This window comes from Aethalodelphis obliquidens, unplaced genomic scaffold, assembly GCF_003676395.1.
Source record: "Aethalodelphis obliquidens isolate GAN/ISIS:26980383/991018 unplaced genomic scaffold, ASM367639v1 scaffold45, whole genome shotgun sequence".
NCBI classification, from domain to species: Eukaryota; Metazoa; Chordata; class Mammalia; order Artiodactyla; family Delphinidae; genus Aethalodelphis; species Aethalodelphis obliquidens.
In genome coordinates, this window is record NW_020837989.1 from 557,897 (window position 1) to 578,857 (window position 20,961).

A 20,961-nucleotide genomic window follows, 5' to 3' on the forward strand; every position below is an offset into this window, starting at 1 on the left:
CTTGGTACCTCCACTTCCATTGCTCCTTCTGTCCTTATGGATGCCCCAGGAAAAGGATCCTGGAAGGCATTTGAGTGCTGAGCTACAACATTTTTCTCAGAATAAATAGTTTTTTTCATTGCCCCGCTCTTTTGATAATGCCATCTCATTGTCTCCGTATCATAACAGTAAAAATAAATTTAAGACCCTAAGAAATTTAACACTTGATTCAACTCTAGTTCTTAATATTTCCCTTTGTGGAAATATGCCCATATTTGGACAACTTGATGCAGCCAGGGTGAAGTACTTCATTCACTGGCTTTTTCACTCAGTACACATTTATTTTACACCTATTTAGTTCTGAGTCTTATCTTAGAGTCTAAGTATAGAGTAGCAAACGAAGCTTTACAAACAATACTGGCACATAGTAAGTATTCCATTGAACCTTAGTATCATCACCAACATTCCTGGAAATGGATGATGGACAGATCTTTGGCAAGTATGGAAAAACCATGTAAAACTACTACAGTCCTGAGTACTGACCTTAATTCAACAGAACGTTACACTCCTGCCCCAGATGAGCTTATCAAAACACTTACAAAAACTCAAATGTTTTACATGTATTTTGTCCATTTCTTCCTTTGTAATTGTATTCTGATTAATACAAGTCAAAATTTTATTTTACTTATTTAACAAATAATTTAAGTATTTACACCATGTCATACTGTTCTAAGCGTTTTAAAGATATTAACGCATTTAACCTCCTAACATCTCTATGAGGTAGAGATGTCCTGATTTGACATATAAAGCACTGAGACATGGAACGATTAAGTCATTTTGCAGAGTTACTCAACTGGTAAGTGGAGGAGCTGTAGTCAGACCCAGGCAGTCTGGCTCCAGAATTCACCCCCTTAACTGCTCCACTGTGCTGTCTCTCAGAAGGACTTCGATATCTATATAACTATATTCCTTCTTTAAAAATGTGATGATCCCTGAGTGTTCGATACTTACACAAGTCTGGTAGGACTGTAGAAAACTCACCCATAAATGGGTGGACTTTCAAACAGGAGCCAGAACCGATACCCCTGGCATGTGAGGGCTCCCAGATAACCTTGAACCAGGAGTAAACAAAACACGGGTCAAACCTACCATCCAATGCCAGTTGTCCGTCTGTCCATCTTTCTATTATTTGTTTTGTAATTACATTATATATTTATGTAATTACAGTGATTATAGTATATATTATATAGAAATAATGTAAGCTAATTACAGAAAATTTAGGGACTGACAGGATAGGATAAGAGAAATGAACATTGTCCAATACCCATCACCCAGAGATAACCACTGCTAACATTTTCATATATTTCTGTCATATTTTTCTATGTGTAACAAATATATATAAACATTTTTTTCATATTTGTGGTTATACTGTGTATGTGTATACACACACAGTTTTATATCCTGTTTTTTTTCACATAGCCTACTAAGCATTTTCCCACGCATTACAACTTCTTCATAAACATAGTGTTAAAAGGCTGCATAATCTCCCACAGTGTGGGTTTACTAAATTTATTTATCCATTCCTCTGTTGCTAGATATTTAAGTTGTTTTATATATACTTTAAAAATGATACACTCCTTGTTCTCTTTTCTATCTTTGACGCTTTAAAAACCATTGTCATTTCTGGCAATTAAATTTTCTAATCCCTTTTAAATATTTAAAAACATTGTTTAAGTGGTTCCTTTCTGTAGAAGGTAGAGTTTAAAAAATATTTGAAATGATTTTGTTTTTATTATTTTAGCATTTGTACTCTACGATAATGCTATAAAATATAGAATAGTGGAAATAAGATATGTCTAAGTGTACAAATGAATTTGTGATTAGCCTAGGAAACTATCTAACCATAAAGTGAGCATATTATAAGTTCTTGTATATATTAATACAATCAGCCATAATTTTTAATGTTTAAGTGTTTAATCTATCAATGTCCTTTCTCCTTGTTATCGCCCAGCTGCAAACTGGATTCATTTGGGATAATTACCTGTGGTACTAAATGTATATTATCTGCTCAGTTAAGAAAGAGATTGGAGAGAATTCAGAAATCAATAGTAATAAAGTAAACAGAGAGAATGGAATCTATTTCCGCTCTTAGAATTTATTTGGATCCACTCTACTAAAGACAGGGACCCTGTCTAATGGACTTCGGACAGAGGACTACAAATAAGACCCCCTGGGGCCAGCAATCCTTTAAGAATTGATCTGATATTTCAGTAAATATCCTACTGTTTGAATATTAAAATGTACGTCTTTAATGCCCCCAAGAAAGCTTTGACTTCTGTTGTTTACAGAATTTATGTTAGTTTCTCTTTCAATGTTTATATATCCAACTGGGTGTGCCTCTGGTATGCCCACCCTCCCTCTGGCCTTCATAAAACTATTTTTGACAGAGGATTGATGTTGGATTCACTGTGTTATGCTAACCACAATCGTATTGTCCAAAGGGAAATAAAATCCAGTGCCCCATATTGCTGACTATAAAATAAGCTCTCTATAAAGTTTCAGTGTTGGTGTCATCATGAGGAGAGATAATTTAATACTCAGATTGGGACAAGTCAATGGCACGTCGCCTTCAGCACAAACGTGGGAGAGTTAGTTTACCTTGCCCAGACCTCTAAATATTCTGGCAGGCAAATGAAACTCAGAGAATTGGCATGCCCAGCCTTCCTTGTTCACATTCTAAATCCCAATGCCAAGAAAATATTCCTGCCACGTAAAGGAAACTCATAACTGCTGTTAATTCAGTGTGTGTTTATCTCCCTCATGTAATACTGTTATTTTGTTTTCTCTAAATCCTAAAATGTCTGGGAGCTTATGGGGTTATGTCACAACTAATGGCATTACTAGCAGGTGAACTAGAACCCTACTTTCGCATCATTTCCTACCAAATGTGGATTGCATTGTAGGGTGGTTGGTCTGGGATTCAAATGACCTGATTTGGTACCTTCAGTACCAAAGCCCAAGGTCAAGGCTGTGGCAAGTCAGGAGTTTCCCTTCTCTGCCCACGGAATTACAGTCATAGTTGATTTTAGAATCGTGGCCAAGGGGAACATGGTCAGATTCTGAGTTTATTTCAAAAAGCAAAATCAGGCTTTCTAAAACGATGGCATTGCCTGTTTTGGGAAATGGGTCTTCCTAGTGGTTTCTGACAATTTCATGACATTTAAAAAAAGTGTTGATAGAGCCCAAATAGTTCCCCGTGCAGTAAGAAATATGCTTATATCTCGTACCAAGTCTAATTATAAATATCTTCATCATCAGAGACATAATCTCACACCCTTCTGACTTCAAGAGGCTACACGCTCGGTAAGAGATCCAGCTGGCATAATTCTCCCTCAAGAAACCAGCTGCCCCCGGCACAGAAGGGCAGTTAATCCAGGGTCTCTTTCACGGGTACCTGCTGTGCTACGGGGAGCAACCTAACGAGAGTCTTTTGGGGACACACCTCAAGACCTTGCTTAGATCTTCCTGCCCTGGAGAGAGAAAGAAAAGTGGAACTTTGAAACAGATCAGATATTTCTGGAGAGAAATGTGCAAACAGTTTTTGTTTCCCCCTTCCTTTTACCACTAATACCGTCTTTTTACATCCACAAGACCACTTGCAAACCTCGTCTTCCCTCGTAGGCACATTTGAAGCCTGCTTAACTGACATTCCAAGAATGGCAGGATGGCATTATTTGTGATTCCCTTGCAGCTGACACAGAACAGTGCTGGAAGGATGTCAATTTTGCAAGGGCAGCATTATCCGCTGTTCCCCCTGCTCAGCCCCTGCTTGTTTGCTGGTGAAGACGAGCGCCTTGCTGCTCTCCCTTCTCTCTGCTGTCCCCTCCCCATTCCTGCTGAATCTCACATTCCTGGCAGCACAGCCCGGAGAGTGCCAGCCTCTCGACAAGCCAGAAAGAAGAGATGACGCTCTATGAAAATGGGGCATTAATGGTTTGTGAATTCGAAGATAGTTAACTGCTGTGTGCATTCAATTAAGATGAGTTTTTCAGTGAAAAGACAACCCAGGAGGAGAGGCTTCCTTCTCCTTTCTGGGTATGAGCAGTTAATGCAGAAAGCATATCAGAATTCTACCTGTGTTACCCAGAGCTGCCTCAAGATTCCATACAATTTTCAAGTTCCTTGATTAAGGAAAACTTGCCAGGTGAGATTAAACAAGGTGGAAGGTAGTAATGGAGAAGCGTGTGTCATTTCTCATCTCTTTTATGGGTGACATCACCTCCATCACCACCATACACCTCACAGAAAATGGTTTGGGGCTTAGGTGTGATCCATTTTGGAAAGTTTCCCTTTTTAAACTCACATCTTCCTGGAGTCAGGTCTTTATGTAGCCTATGTGGGTATACATGTATACTTTCAAGTCAAAACCAGATAGTTTTGCTTGAGACATCTTTTATTGTTTGTTTTCTTCCTTGGTGCCTTAAAGGCAAGATAACATCATCCCTTCCAATGTATTAGCTAAATGCTTCCACAGGGGCGGTCCACTGTAAAGGGTGAATAAGTGGGTGGGCACTGGAGACTGCCTAAGTTTGGATCCCGGTTCCGCTCTTACTGCTGCAAAATTTGGGCAGGATCCATCACATCTCTGTCATTCTCAGGGTCTTCCTTTATCTGTAAAAATGGTGATGGTAACAGAACAGACCTCATAAGGATGGCTAAGAATTAATGATATTTAACATAGTACTGAGCACAGCTTCTGGTACATTCTAACTATGCATCATTTCCTATGGGCTACGATTATTATCTCGTTTCCATTTCAAGAATTTAGGTCAAGTCAGAGCACATTGTTTTTAATTCCAGGGGCCTTTGCAAAACAGACTTCAAGAAAGATGGGCAATGGTTAAAAAAAAAATGTGGACACTTTGTAGACATGCTCCATGATACTTTCAAGGTCCTGGGAGGCTTCGTTGGTCTTCCTTGCAGTTAGTATTCATTTTATAAAATGGCAGGGCCATTTGGCTTTGAAATGGTCAGTAGTTACAGGAGATGGATCTGTTAATGAGGATGTTGTCTAAAGGGCAGGATTGATGTCTTTTTTCATAGATATAACCCAGTCATACTTCTTTTCATTGCTACCCACCCCTCGCCATCTCCGTTTTCTCATCTGTTAAAGCAGGAATACCTACCTTTGGGGCCACTGAAGAAACAGAATAAGTTAAATTTAAAATGCCTAGTACTACTTCTCAGTAAATGATCCTTTTTATTTTAAATCAAGCTTATATGGAGGACTGATGTGGGACCTGGTGTGAATTAGGTTTTTTTTCTTTCTGATTCAGCTGTTAACTAGCAGTTTGATCTTGCATTGATCAGTTAGGGTCTCCAAGCTTGGTTGTGTTTGCTGTAAAAGGAAGGATCTTTGCAGCAATAAAGTTCTGAAGTTGATTGAATGGATGTGCTTTTGCCCCTCTACCTGACTGCATCAAGATCAAGTTGTTAATTCCAGACTTAGAAAGGAGACTTAGAAGAATGTATTCTTCCCTAAAAGTTGTTTCGGTAGCTTTCGAAAAATGCAATCCAGTATGTTTGATTTTGTTCTTAAAGGGCCACAGTACCTATTGTCCCAATATAATCGTAAAAATTTTCCATCTGGGAATAGGTCAGCAGTTTATCAAGCCTAGTGTCTGCCCCTGCAGCTATGCCCCAGCCCTCTGAAAAACCCAGCAACAATATCTGACACCGTGGCCTCAGGAAAAGTAAATTCCACACATGGTGTTAAATATGTATTTTCATTTCCTCTAAATTCACCAGCCTCCAATGGGACAGGCAGATTGCAGAGGGAGAATATGGAAGGGAGGTCAGTTCTTTTCCCTTGTTCTCATTTGTTATTCATTTTAAGCCACCCCATCGCACCCATCAATCTAGACAGAACTGGAAGATTCGGTTTGGAGAATTTCAGTGTCTATTTCCAGTTTGAAGGAAGAGGAGGGTCCAGGGCAGTCAGAGCAAGAGCAGCGTCTTCTTGAAACACAAGGTGGCATTTCTGAAGGCTGACAAGGCTGGTGTGACTGCCGGGAGCCTGTGTCCGTTTGGAAAAACAGTGTTGTTAGAAGTGGTTTGTGTGGCCACCGGGCCTCCATTTGGAGACGCCTCCAAACTCATGATGATTTAGTCTCTAAACTTAATCTTTCATCCTCTCCACCCATAGATAGCCAAGTTGCCCTGCAGAAAGCTCATACCCGTTTCTAACCATCAGCGTACAAGAGTACTCGCATTTCCGTGCGCATTGCTGTCATTGAGAAGTTAACCTATAGAAGTCACTTTCATTAGTAAAACTTAGCCTGCTGTTGCTTTACCAGCGGGCTCCTGCTGTCTCCAGCATCCTGTCAGAATGTCTGTTCAAAATGCACAAACCTTAGGAGAACCGTTTGCAACTCTTAGAGTGCCTAAACAAAGATATTAACTAAATGTTTTCCCAAGAGCTGGAAATAATCAAAGGCAGCAAGTGAAAACAATCATGATATCTTTACACATGGACTGTGCCATGCCATCCTTAAAAGTTCTTGTCATAACTGTGGCTAAGGCTCTCCCCCACCCCCTACACCCACCCGCCCACGGTATTTCAGTGGATCGAGGAAGCCTCTCAGGCATTTGGGATGAGATGTGAAAGATCACAGCCTGCAAGCAGAGGCTGGTTTGTTTCTTCTGCGCGTATCGGTGGGTTACCAGTGTTTGCTCGTACAGCACGGCCAGAATTTCCTTCCCCTCTCAGACAGTGTGGTCCGTGTTCCAATTAGACCCCCTTACTTTCTTCTTCTTCTACATTTGGAGAACACATTATACCAGCATGGTGATTACTCTCCCATGAAGTTTCTAAATCCCTTTTCTTGAGGGCCTGAATTCAAATGGGAACCTGAAAGCCTTGAGGTCAGTGATTTAGTGACTGGTCCGTTCTCTTTAGCTCTTGAGAATTGCCATGGCATTCCTGGGGTACATTCATTAAAGTGCTTTTAAACAGAGACTTGGTAAAGATATGCAACATAAGTATTCTCCTGTGCACCTGGCTTAGGTGGGTAGCTTCAAGCTTCTTGCTCGCTGAAGGTCAGAACCAGTGTCAGATTTACAGCAAACCCACTTACGATGCTTGCTGCTCCCTTTGGTTTCTATTGTCACAGTAGGTTTAACCTGACCAAGAAGTAATTACACCATTATTTTTTATGTGGTGCTTTATCACTTGCTTTTCAAAATTGGATTCCAGCATGTCGTGAGCTAATAGCAACAAACGTCTGCTTGTAACATTCACTGCATCAGGAGATGTGGGGTTATTGCGGAAGTGGCCACATACCCATTGCCCACACAATAACTGTTACTCCAAAACAAGTGAATTGCTTAACTAAACAACTATTGATTGTAAGTCACCAGGGACCACTGTTAAGACCACCGACATCCAAAGGAGAAGATTAAATTCTGGTTACATAAACAAATGTATTTTGTAAGTATTTTGTGGCAAGGAGACCCAGTCCTCCTGGCTCACAAGTCCAGACCTAGAGTGGGTTAGAAGCAGTAGCGCCTCACTGGGGTGCTGTGAGGGATCAGCTGTGTTCCGTCCACTTCTTAAAAGACAGGCTGCAAGATTGGGAGCAGAAAAACTCGACAGCCACGGAAAATCCCATCATCCTCACCCCTCCTACTGTACTAACAGAAACTGGCCAAAGCTAGCGGTGAACTTCGCATCATAGTTTTTGTCTCAGGGCACCTGGAGTTCTACACTTTCCTTTAGGACTGAAGTGACTCCAATCAGGGCTGAGTGTCCTCTCCTCTCTCTTACGCCTCTTGTGATTAGCTAAGCTTCAGTTGGGCAAACAGGTTTGCCATCATCCCTTACTTACTTGATGTGTTCAGATCTTTGTATTGGGGGGTTATTGAGTGAGACCAAAGGAAACCAGAGCCTCTGGGTTAGAGCATTCACGAGTCTTCATTTTGGAGTGGTCTCCTTTGACGGCTTCTCCCCAGACCTCTCCTGGTTGATTACCCAGCTACACTAGCTAGTGTGGACAATTTTAAGGTCCTCATTTGACTTCAGTGACATTATTCTCTCCTGACATTCTTTCCACTTTTTTGACCTGCCTTTGTTCTTTTTTGTCTCTGAGTCTTTCTCAAATTATTCCTTAACTGTTGGTGTTCCCCATAGTGCTGTCTGTCCTTGGTTCTCCTCTCACATCGATGTTTTCAGCTATTACCTGTATCTCAGTGTTACCCATAAAATTAACTCCATCCTTAATCTTCTTCCTGAATATCAGTCCTTTATTTCCAGCTGTCTACTAAACATTTTCACATGGATATCCTATTGGTATCTAAAATTCAGCATGTCTGAAGGAGAACTCACGATTTTTCCTCCCATATATAGTTTTCTTCTTCCATTCTTTATCCTGATAAATGTCCACTCTGTTCATCTAGTCAGGTAAATTAGAAATATCAGAGTCATCTTCCACTTTCTTCTAATCCCTCACATCTACCATGTTACTAAATTCTTGTAATTTCTGTTCTAAAAATATCTCTGAAATCTACCTTTTCCTCCTTTTCTCCATGACCACCTCATTATTAGTTGGTCTTTCATTTTCCATTTGGATTATTGTGATAGTTCTGACTTTAAAATTCATCTTTTACTGGACTCCTGTGGTTATGTCTTCGAAATTTAGATCTAATTGTATCTCTCCTATGATATGGAACACCTTTAATAGCCCCTTGTTACCTACCAGGTAAATTTCTTAGCAAGGCACTCAAGGCCAATACTATTACTCACAGTTACTCTTCAACACCCTACTCCCAATATATAAGCTATGCTCTTTCCAAACTGGAATATCTAATCTTATCTGAACACATCATGTCCTTTTATATCTCTGTGCCTTTGCTCTTGCTGTTTCTTTTGCCTCGGATTCTTCTCCCATCCTTTTCAGTAGAAAAATCCTACTTATCCTTATACATCCAGCTCAGATATGACATCTTTGGTATATGTTTCCTTGGCTCCAGTACAGATAATTATTTTTCCTTCTTCTGTGCAATGTACTGTTACTACATTTGTAATGCTATAGTTTTGTATCTTTTTGAGTGGCTGATTATAGGCCTGTCTTCCCTGGATTATAAACTCCTCAAGGTCCAGTGATTAGGACCCCCTGCTTCCTCTGCAGGGGGCACGGGTTTGATCCCTGGTCAGAGAACTAAGATCCCAAAAGCCACTGCATGGCCAAAAATAAATAAACTCCTCAAGGGCACATCACAGTGCGTAGGAGAGTTTTCAAATGGAACCATCTCCAGCTGGAGAAGCATAGGGAAGGACCTGTGTTGTACTTCTCTCTCTCTTTTTTTTTTTTTTTTTTTTTATTTCCTTTAGCACTTGGCCTCATATATAGCAAGCGTCCAATCTTATTGAATTAATTAAGCAATGTAAAACATCTCAAGTCTGGGGGAAAAAAATCCCAGTTTAATTAGGTGTCTCCCACCTGTATTTTGTTCCCATTTTGTCACAAAATTTATATTGTTTTAAAACAGTTATGTCCTATTCCAGACAGAGCTCTGTTTCAGAGTAACATTCAAGAATCAGAGGTGGTGGAATTCTTTGAATTGTAATTTCCAGTTAGTGTGAGTAAGGAGAAGAAAGCCTGAACCCCAAGGACAAGTGAAGCATGCCCGCTGTTCTCCTATAATACTGCATCCTCACATTGTATTTATCACATTGTTGTAGAATTCTGTTTCTGTCTTTCTGCCCCTCTAGACTCTGGAGTTTCTTGACAGTGGGGAATGTGTAAATATGTCTAATTAATCCTCTATTCCCCACACCTCCCCTGTTTCTAGCACACGTCAGGTATTCTGTTATTAGTAATTACAACTGCCTATTGAGGATTTATTGTGTGCAAAGCATCATACAAATAGTATCACATCACATCTTCACGTTACATATTAGGAGACTTAAAGAATGTGACTTTTCCAAAAGGCACATAGCTGGTCAGTGACATAGCCTGGATGATAATCTAGCTCTGTCTTACCCCAAAAGGGTTGGAACCGAGGCAAGAAGTGGGCTGTTAGAGAAATGAGGGCATGTCAGATAAGGGCTGGAGTAGGACATAAGTTGGGACAAAGAAAAGAATTAGAATAGACTGCACATAGAGGGGTATACTGGGAGTAAGAAAAGCATTAGAAGAGTACTGCAGGTCCAAATTGTTAGAGACCTATCCTGGAGGCCTCTTGGTTATCCTAACTAGGCTTTTCTAGCAGAGAGGTTAAGAGCAGGGCTTGGGAGGCAGACTGCCTGGGCTCAAATCTCTAGCCTTTCACTCATTAGCTCTGTGGATCGAGGCAAGATGTTTAACTCCTTCAGGCTTCAGTTTCCTTCTCTGTATAACAGGCATAACAATAATACTTCCCTTTGGGGTTTTGGTAAAGATCAGATACGTTAGTCCATGTAAAGTGCTTGGCACATACTAAGTCCTCAGGAAGTGTTAGCTGATGCTCTTATTATATTAATAATACAAGAAAAGACACAATGAATGAATGCAATGGATTCTCATAGCATCTTCGCATTTAGTTGATTCTACGTTTCTGAGTAGATCCATGTTTCCTAAACTTAGCACCAAGGTGTCCCTTCAAACATACAGGGGTGATGTGGGGTATTTTAAATTTGAGGGAAACAATGATACTTTAAGTCTGTCAGGTACCAGACAAACTGCTAGTTTGAGGTAGTTCATAGCTCAACATTAGATTGCACTGCGTTCCTTTTGATGGTGTCATAGCTTTGCCAGGCTCAGTTTTTAGCAGTTGCTGTGATTCAAGGTAGTGTCCTGTGAAAATCAAGGTGGAATAGAAAAAAGGGCGTCGATGTCCAATCTTACTCCAGGCTTTGAGAAGTTGTACTGTGCTCAGCAGGAGCACACATCCCATGAGTAAGTTCTTGTGATTATTTTAGGATGAATTGAAAGTATTATTGTATTATTTTTGCTTTCCATTTCTTTGTAATTTTTTCAAATGGCTGCTAAGTTGTTAGGATATAAATATTAAGGATATAAATATTAAGATGTTAGGATATAAACAATATTAAGCTGTTTGGACCTAAGTAGTTAATTAAACAGAATTGTTGGGCATTTCTTTTGGCTTGAGGGCTCTGTGAAAAGATTACTGAGGCACCCAAGGTACTGTGAACAGAGAAAGTTCAAGAAGCTCTGGAGCAGACAGTGAATAGAGATATATTCAGAATGTGTGTCAAGGCTATAAAGGGAAGGGTTCCAGTGTCAAACATTCAGGCAGAGGAGACTTTCTGGCTGAGTCGAAGGCTAATGACATGCAGTAAAAATAATCACTTAGGTTGGGTCAATACTGCAGAAGGCTGGCTTCATTTACTTTATATCAAATGCTATTTAGGTTGGAGTTCAGGTCGGCCAAAACTTCTAGGCTCATCTGCAAGACCACTGTTAACGCTCCACATAGCATGCTTGTTATACGTTCTCTTTGAGTCCCTTAAAATATAACCAAATAAGCACTTAATCCTCTAATATCTGCCACTTACAAGTACTTTCCTGTCTTGTTAGGAGAATTAATGGATTATTCGGAATCACTTTCATGTCACTTTTCTTCGGATTTTTTTCTCTCCTCCCAGTCTATCTGCAGAGCTCTGCTGTAACTTCATCATCCAGCTCTTCTGAAACCTGCCCACTGGTTTAGAGGAGACAGCTCTGTGACAGTGGCAGTAGTTTTTTGAGTTGTCACATAAGACCATGATATTAACAGTAATAAGTGGGACCTCGGCCCAGAGCTCTGTGCTCGGTTAGCAAAAGGCGCAGAGAAGGGTTTCCGAGCTTTGGAGCCTGACTCGGTGCTCTTCCCTGCTGAGAGCCATAAGATGCTGGTAGCTTGTTCTAGGAGAGTAATAAGTATTGTTGTTTAACAGTTGTGTTGTTGAAATTCAGCTCCACTATGTCTGACAGTATTTATCTAAAATACTTTCCCTGGTGCGTGTTCAAGTTCCAGTAAACCGTGTCTTATTGTGCGACCTTTTCATTTTCCAGTGAAAAGGGATCAGCTCGTCAGATAAAAGCTACAAGTCAAAGTACAGGAAAAATGCGTGCTCAGAAAATCCAAGCATGATTGAAAACAAGATGTGTTAAATCAATGCAGTTTATCGCCTGCCTATTCCCGGCAATTGCTGTTCTAAGCTCATTCTGAACACACGCTGGATGATAAAAGTACAGTGTCAAGCACTCGCTGGGGTGGGAACACAAGAAAACATGTTTATCAGACAGGCTGGGTGATTTTACCCCCTTGATAACAGTTATTGTCAAAACTCTTTGGGAAGAAATCTAAAGAACAATTATAGAAGGAATATTACTCTTGTTATATCAGAAGATATGCCAGTAGGGAAGAAAATGATGGATTTATCTTTGAACGTTAAAGGAGAAAGAGTGTGTTGGCCTCCAATACTTAAAACACCATCATCCATTACACAGCGACAACCATCCTCTTCTCATTCAATTGAGCAAATCTGGCTTTGAAACCTAATCATAAACGATGAATTAAAAAACAAACAAACAAACAAAACAACTCCAAAATGAAAAAGATTGAAAGGCAAAAAAAAAAAAAAAAAAAAAAATTCCTGGAGATATTCAAGCTTCTGTTTGCTTGAGGGATTTAATTTTAGTTTTATACTTGCATCAGATTTGGAAATCTAAATTAAGGATCCTGGAAGGCCAAGCTGTACAGAGCACATCATATGCAGTAACAGGGGCAACTTTTCTCATCAACTTTATCACAATTAGAGAGCAATACAGTTTTCCCTAATTATTGTACATTCACCTACTTCCCATTTTAGATAGAGTATAACCCTCCAGGGCAAAAAGTGGGTCTGTTTAAGAAATGCTCCACTTCTGCCAGTGAGTTCTCACCAAGGATCTTCTAGAAAATACCAACTGGTTGTGGTATGAAATAAGTTGGTTTAATGTATCTCAACAGCATTATGTGTCTCTGTTTCTCAAAAGACAAATCAACTTTTGAGAGCCAGGCTCAGACCTGTAAGGAGAAGTTGATGAAACAGAAAGCACGGTTTCTTGATTATTTGTGGGGCAAGTTTAAAATGCCAGGGTGGCCTCTCCCACAGGTTTGTGCCTGTTGACATGGTAAGCTTTAAGAAATCAGGCCAAGTGATTGTTTACCCGTGTGAAGTCGGGAGTCTGGCACCAGGATTCCTCGTCGTGCTGGATTTCTGTTTCACGGATACTTAGTAAAAAAAAAAAAAAAAGTGCCATTTAATTGATTTGGTAGCTGGACTTGTCAATATGCTGCAAATTGCGATTTATCAATATGAAAATAAAAGAGTCATCTTGGCATAGTGAGTGAAGCACTGAGGTTTTTGTTCTGATTCATGCAGCCAGCTCTTTCTGTGCCTCAGTTTCTCACCTTCAAATTGGGAGTAATAAATTTTGCCATTTATGTCAAGGGCATATTGAAAGACTCAGTGGGATAATGTCTATAAAACACTTTGATATTACTGGGAGAAGTGTCTTGTATGACCTCGGGGTATGTTTGAAATGACACTTCTCCAAGTAAAATCACTGTGATCGTTAACATCTATTAAAAACGTTCATAGGTCCTTATAACTTAGAGAATAATTGAGTTCAGGATGCACAGTCTTGAAAATTTGTTTTCTTTTGCAGATGCCTTTAAAAGTAACCTGTCAACATGTAAATTGGTATAAATTTTAGGAAGGATAGTTAGAAAATATATGTATCAAAAGCCTTGAAATGTACATATTCTTTTATCTAAGAATTTCTCCTGAAAATTTTTAGGAAAAAATACATCCCCATTAACAGGGGATTTGTCGCATAAGTTATGGCCATCCATATAATTACAATATGCTGCGACCATTAAAAAGAATGAGGGGGATATAAATTTGTATATAATCTATATTTATATAAAACAGTATTGTAAGAATGCCCGAAAGCCTACATATTAATAGAAATAGTGATTATATATGAGTATACGTATTATGAGGCTTTTTTCCTTCTTTGTGTTTCTTTTGTATTTTTTACACAATAAGAGTATATTCCTTTTAGACTTCGAAAAACAGTAAAGCTACTTCCATTTTGAAAAACAAAAGCGAGTCACTCAATTCTTGCTTCCTGCTCTTGATTGCTTTTGCTTCTGGAAGAGTTATTCATTTCCTAACATACGCATGTCCTTTGCGTTCCAAGTGACAGTCCTCAGGGTCTTCCATCTCTTTCTCCCAGAGCCCCTGTATTTTTTCATCCTGGGCTCTGATCCACTTTGCAGATCTCTTTCTCTCTTCAGTCTTTACCTTGCAGGCTCTGGCTCCAGTCTCTGTAAAGAGAACGTAGCCGCACAGGCCAACAATACCTCTGATGGTACCTTCGGTAGAGAGAAGTATTACTTCCTGTGCTTGATTTTTGAATCTTAGTGTTGTTGCTCCACATCAAGAGGTTTGAAAACTACAAATAAGAGATCAGAGCATGTTGAAAGCCAGTTTGGAAATGTTCCTTTGGCTCCTACATTGGTAAATTGTGCCCATGTTGGCTTCATCCTGACACCCTTCTGGTTCAGTTATAGCTTTCTGCAGTTCAGTGAGCCTCTTCCCGAAGCTCTCCTGAACCTCCTTCCTGAGGCAGGGTGCCAGGCTGTGAAAGCATTTCACACCGAAAGTAGGGGCTCTGCTTGCAAGGGACTTGGTGTTAGGTTTCTTAGGGAATGTATCCCTTCCAGGAAGAGATGACCCGGAATACCATGTGTGCACTAAACATCTAGGCGAGGAATGAAACATCCAAACGGCTGGAAAAGCAACACATTTCTTCCTTGACCGTATTTCTGGCTCTTGTTTAGGTTTCTGGTTGATTTTGCGGTTTATATCTTTTAAAGTCAGTCTTAAAGATAGGTTCGTGAAGATAACTTGCTGTTTTATTGTTTACCTCTGGTTGTTAATTTAGTGACTGAGGGAAAAATAGGGCCATTATGGAACAAAAAGACCACCTAACACATATATAATAACTCTTATGCCCAGAATGGATCTGCCTTGAAGGGAAATGCTCTGCTGTATTCCTTTAGTTCAAATATAGAATAGTCACCAGGGAAGCTTGGAGACCCAGGTGCTGGTTTTATCATTGCCTTTGCTATGAGGCTTTATTTATTACTTGGCATAGAGTCTAGATATTTGTTTGGACATTAAATGGCAATAGAATATAAATATTACCTTTCTAACATCTGCATTTCTTTTTATTTCCAGTCAAAATGACATCATGTCACATAACCATTAAAAAAAGGAAATTAAAACCCCAGAAATATGTTAAAGCGCTACAGTGAGTCACTGAGCTATAAAAGCAGTGGAACTCTGCGCGCTCACGTTGGAATGGCACCCAAACCACTTTTCCCCTGATGTTTGGGAACACAACTGTCCTGCCTTTCATTTCCATTGTTTCCAGGGATAAGTATTCCAGAAGTTAAGGAGGACTGAGGAGTGTTTTCTCTAAAAGGCAACTCTGAAAAGAGAAAAATCAGTTCTAATAACTGAGAATGCATTTGTCTTGACTACATGGTTTTAATTTGCAAATAAATCCCCTTAAAGAGAATTTTCTTTCTTTGATGTGTTTGTGGATAAAAAAAAAAAAAGAAGACAACTAAAGGCATGAAAAGGCCACAATTCACATATACATTTGGTAAGGATTTACCCATTACCAGATGTTTTGAATGAATTTTATAATCTTGTCATTATTAGTAGGACATAAAATCTAGTTGTATTATTCTGAATTTTCTTTGCATATAGCATTTCATGCTGCATGAACATTTGGACACTGTAAATAGCTTTGTATAACCAGAGTTCTTCTGTCTTGACCAGAACCTTGGTTGAAGCCCAAAGGGGAAGGGCTCTGCATAGACTGGTTCTGTATGGAAAGTTACTGGTTTCCTTTAGGGGAGTCTGAGATTGTGAGACTGGGTAGGTACCCAAAGCCATTTATAAGCTGACCCCACGCAAGGCCACATGAAGTGGTTTGATGTTTTTTAAAAATATTTAACTAACTTTTCCCTTTTGAAAAGTAATGACTTTGATACAGCTGAGCCTGCCCCATGCATGGGTCCCCTACTTCCTCCCTATACCCATTCCCCAGTATCCTGTCATAGCTGTGAGAGGACCCTTCTGAAATCTCAGCTGATACATCTGCCTACAAGCTTGCTCCTGTGTAGAAGCATTTAATCTTGCCTTTTGTGCTTTTATAGGGAAGTTTCACACTTCCTGTAGGATATGTACACAGCTCCATGAGGTCCTACTGAGCTTACTCAGCTAACATGTATCTATCTCTAAGTTTGAACAGGACAGTGGAAGACATCTTGAATGCAAATCTTTGTGGCTCCGCAGTGGCCTGATCGCTCTATAAATCCACGTGGTCCTGTGAAGTGTAGTGTGAGCCTAGTGTCAGAAAAGAGGAGCAGGGCTTCCCTGGTGGCACAGTGGTTGAGAATCTGCCTGCCAATGCAGGGGACACGGGTTCGAGCCCTGGTGTGGGAAGACCCCACATGCCGCGGAGCAACTGGGCCCATGAGCCACAATTACTGAGCCTGTGCGTCTGGAGCCTGTGCTCCGCAACAAGAGAGGCCGCGATAGAGAGAGGCCCGCGCACCGCGATGAAGAGTGGCCCCCGCTTGCCACAACTAGAGAAAGCCCTCGCACAGAAACGAAGACCCAACACAGCCATAAATTAATTAATTTAAAAAAATAAAAGAAAAGAGGAGCAGCGGTGGTGACGCACCATCTGACCATCAGGGAGGCAAGAGAACGGATTGCTGAGCAGGAGGGAGGCCTGGCCATGGGAGCTGGAACCAGGTTCCAACTCTACAATCATAGTAGTTCATTTCTGAGGTGAGATTATGTACACCTCTCAGAAAGTTTATTTTTAAGGGCTTATGTGACGTAAAACAGTGAATTCCTACCAGTGCCATCTGAACACTTGGTAGGCAGTAGAAATGATTATTGAGTCAATGGACAATTTATTATCTCGTGGAATGTTTTTAATGCCCTCACTGGTCCCATTTTATTATGCTGATTGAAAAATTGAGGCTTTTCTTCTTTGGGATTATGGATTTTGCTAAACCTCTGAGCCTCCCTTATTCCGTTACCACCCCTAACTGGTTGAGGAGAACACCCTCTCAAACCCTGTTGAAAGTGTGGGTTAGGTGCTTGGAAGTGGGGTGACACGAGAAGCTCTCATCATTGCATTCCTTTTGCAGTTAGCAGTTTCATCTGTTTTTTCTTTTTACAACCTAAGATACTCGTGCTTTATTTGTGGTTAATTATGCGCAGTTAAATTTTTTCTTTCTCTCCTGGATTCTCGGAATTGTCTCAAGTTTTAGGGGGAAAAACTTGACTAGTCTCACTTCTTCTTCTGGTGCCCCCTGAGCCCTGTGCTTGAATACAATGAGGTCACTTTGTTGAAGGATTAACTTTATATTACATTCTTGCAGAGTAGATGTATGTCCCTAAGGTACGACTACCCCCACTGATGAAAACAAATATGCCATTCTTTATGATTCCTCCCCGTTACTCTCTCTGTTGATTTTCAGAGAGTTTATGAATACTCACATATTTATACAACTGGCCAAAAGTATACTACTTATTTTTCTTATGGTCTGTAATAACCTAGGCAATGTTATTAAAGGGTATACAGACCCTTTTTCAGGCAAAGTTTCTTATGTCATTACTTTAAACAAGCAGGTCAGATTCCATCCTGGGAACACTCTCTTGCTCTTAACCTTTTTCTCCGATTATAAAAGTAATATATGTTCATTGTGGAAAATGTAGACAATGCACAGCCTAAAGAGAAGGAAGAAAAGCACTTCAAGACTCACTTCCTAGAAATAACTACTGTTAGGCAGTTTATACACAGAAACCTTTTCTGTATTCTCGGTATATGTTCATTTTTTGAAAAAGTAACCGTATTGCACATATGCTCTTGTAATCTGCTTCTTGACATAGCAATATATTTTATGCCAGTAAATTTATTTTTCCAAAAGCATTGCTTTTGAGGACTGCATCATATTCCTATGGGTGTGCCGTAATTTAACCATCCCCCTCCCTAGACAGTTAATCTGTTTTCAGGGTTTTTTTTAAAGTAACAATCTCTATCAGATGGCCCCTCTCACTCAATAATTGGTTTAGTTTTTTTCTTTAGTTACTGCAATCAGAGAAATCATCAGGCACCTTTGAATTTAAGACAACGAACTTTGCTTGCATATCTTTAGCGTTACCTGTGTTTACAGCACTCGACAATGCCATTGTAATACTCAATATGGAGATTGAGGGCAGGTTAATATAGTAAAAAATACGAGTGTAGAGCAAATCATAAAGGCATGGGAAATAAATTAAAAGCCTTTGTCCCTCTACTGAAATATTTCCTCTCACATAGCATACTTCCATAGACTAGATGCTTATTTTTCTTTGAATAATGAGTTTCATATATCTAATTCAATTACTCTTTCTGGCAGCAGAATGACTTCTCCTGAGCTCTTTAGCTATTAGTTCCATATGATATTTGAATCAGTTCTTTTAATTGTGGATACTGAATGTCAGTCATTCTGTTGTGAGTTGTTCCTATGGTCAGAGAAACGTATCCTCCCCACCCCATACATCAGTCATTCAATTAACAACCATGGGTTTCTTGACACAGTAGGAATTAATTCATTATGCAAACAACTGAAGGGGTGGGTCAACAAGTCAAGTTTTATTGGTGGCTTACACTGAAAAATAAAACCAAGAATTAGAATTTTCAGGATGCTGAATCCTATCTTCAAGTGTTAAAATGATACATTTAATTGCCTAAAGCTCTTTTTATGGTTAAACATCTTTGTTGGCGATTAGCATTATGGGTGGGAGATAGATGTGATACACAGCTTAACCTGGGTGCTCATTCCTGTCATTCTCGGGCATTTCCTTATTAAATACTGGGATTTTATGAGTCACAGCTTCCCTGTGTAAAGAATTGTATGGCTTTTTCTCTACAAGTCTAATTTGAAAAAAAAAGAATTTTTCTCAAGGGTTTAGAAAGTAATTCATGAAATGGGAGGAACAATAAATATTGTGCCTTAACTCATGTACCGCTATAGAGAGATTTGGTACACCTGGGTGTAAGTTTAGTTAATTTCCACAAGAGGCAGGTTGAAAGTTTACCGTTTGGAAGGGGGCGGGGAGAAGGTGGGGGAAATGGCTAAACCTCATATTTGCAAAAATGATTACATTGTCTTAAATGGCTACTCTATTAACAGCTTCAACAAGCATTGCATTTGGGAAAAAAGATCTTAAAAAAAGTTACCTGACGTTCACTCCAACTTAAAATATACAAGTGAGGAAGAAGTACTTACTCTGATTTATATGTCTTTTGGAGGTGTAATTATTGGCTTTTTACTCACCTATGTAAAACAATGTACTTTTGTAAATGGATTTCTGGCCACTTTATGCAGCCTTTTTTTTTTTTTTTTTTTTTTTTTTTTTTTTTTACATAAAAAGTAAGCACTGTCAATCAAGGAATTTTAAGGTTTATTTCCTCTTTAGAAATGATTGATAGCCTTTTAGATTTACAAGTTGACAAGTTAAAGGGTTCTATTGGTATAATTATGTACTAAATTCACAGTCTTTCAATTTAAATGTCCTTTTAAAACCATGAGATTATCATACCTGTATTTTGAAAAGTGGGCCAGTCAGTTTGGGTTGGTATACAAATTGCTTCCATTAGCCTTGGGACCTATTTGAATTTAATACAGTTTTTTAAAGTTAGTGGTAGTATGGATCTTACTTTTAAAATTTAGGTTAATGGAAATGCATTTTAAGTAAAGCATGTGGCAACTTGTTTTCTAAATGTATATAGCTAAATGTCAGAACTACAAAGACTGTCTTTTTATTCAGTATGGGAGAAAATATGTGGTTGAGTACTTTGGTTACATGAAAAAAGAAAAGAAGAAAAAAACCCACTCATTACTGAGAGGAGATGGGGGATGTGGGTGGAGGATGGAGCCGCCATCTTTTCCTGGTCAGGCGAGGAAAGCTGGAGGTACTTCATATCCTGGGGAGGAATTTCAAAAGTGATACACCAGAGTCCACTTTGTATCGAGTTGAATTTAAGGATGCTTTGAAGAAGGTGTAATCAATATGGGTACAAGAAGGCCCACTGTCTCCAAATATTACTACAGGTTTGCTCTTCTTTTAGTCTTTTAAAAAAATTCTTCTTGGAGAGCCAGCTGCTCTGAGCTAGTGCTCCGTAGAGGTTAGCCTTTTCCTGAAATAATATTGATATTGGTGAATCAGTCTTTCATCTTAGATATGAGGGTGTCGTATCAAGGGCACTTTCAATACCTGTCTCTTTTCGGACTCTTCCAAGGGTAGAAGAGGCTTTCTGGCCCGAGGAGATGTGGTCTCCTCTGCCCCACCACACTTAATTGCTCCCGATGGCATTGCGACACTGTATCAGCTGAGGTCCACTTGATATTCTGTAGCTAAGCAAGTACTTTTAATTCTGCTCTTCATACCTGTAGATACCCTCCAGTGTTGTAACTCAAGCTTCTGACTAAAGGGAATCCTAAAACCTCACACCAAGTTCCATTTTACCTTCCATTTTCAACACTGTAAGGAATATAGAATTTGGCCAGAAGAGCAGAGTTTAGGACCTGCGACTCATGTTCTTTTGAGTGAGTCAGTCCCCACCAAAAGGGATCATTCGTCCAATCACTTTATGATCTAATTCAAAAGTCTCAATGAAACTTTCGACTTCCCAGTTATTTCTGCACCATAAGTATTGCAAATCATGTGCTGTTTTATTTCCTGAAATTGTTCTAATTGTACGACTTCTTCATTGCAGCACTCAATGAACCCACCATCGATTATGGTTTCCAGAGGTTACAGAAGGTTATTCCCCGGCACCCTGGCGACCCTGAGCGCTTGCCAAAGGTAGG

The 20,961-nt window shown here is 39.6% G+C and overlaps 1 protein-coding gene across 7 annotated transcripts in view; it reads left to right on the forward strand.

Annotated features, from left to right (window-relative positions):
• The window catches only part of EBF1 (EBF transcription factor 1), a 392,677-nt gene that overhangs the window by 340,382 nt on the left and 31,334 nt on the right, over nucleotides 1–20,961 (forward strand). For all 7 annotated transcript variants that reach the window (XM_027081411.1, XM_027081410.1, XM_027081412.1 and 4 more), the window contains exon 11: nucleotides 20,868–20,956. In XM_027081411.1, the coding sequence (XP_026937212.1) occupies nucleotides 20,868–20,956 (89 nt within the window). The remainder of the gene's footprint in view (nucleotides 1–20,867; nucleotides 20,957–20,961) is intronic.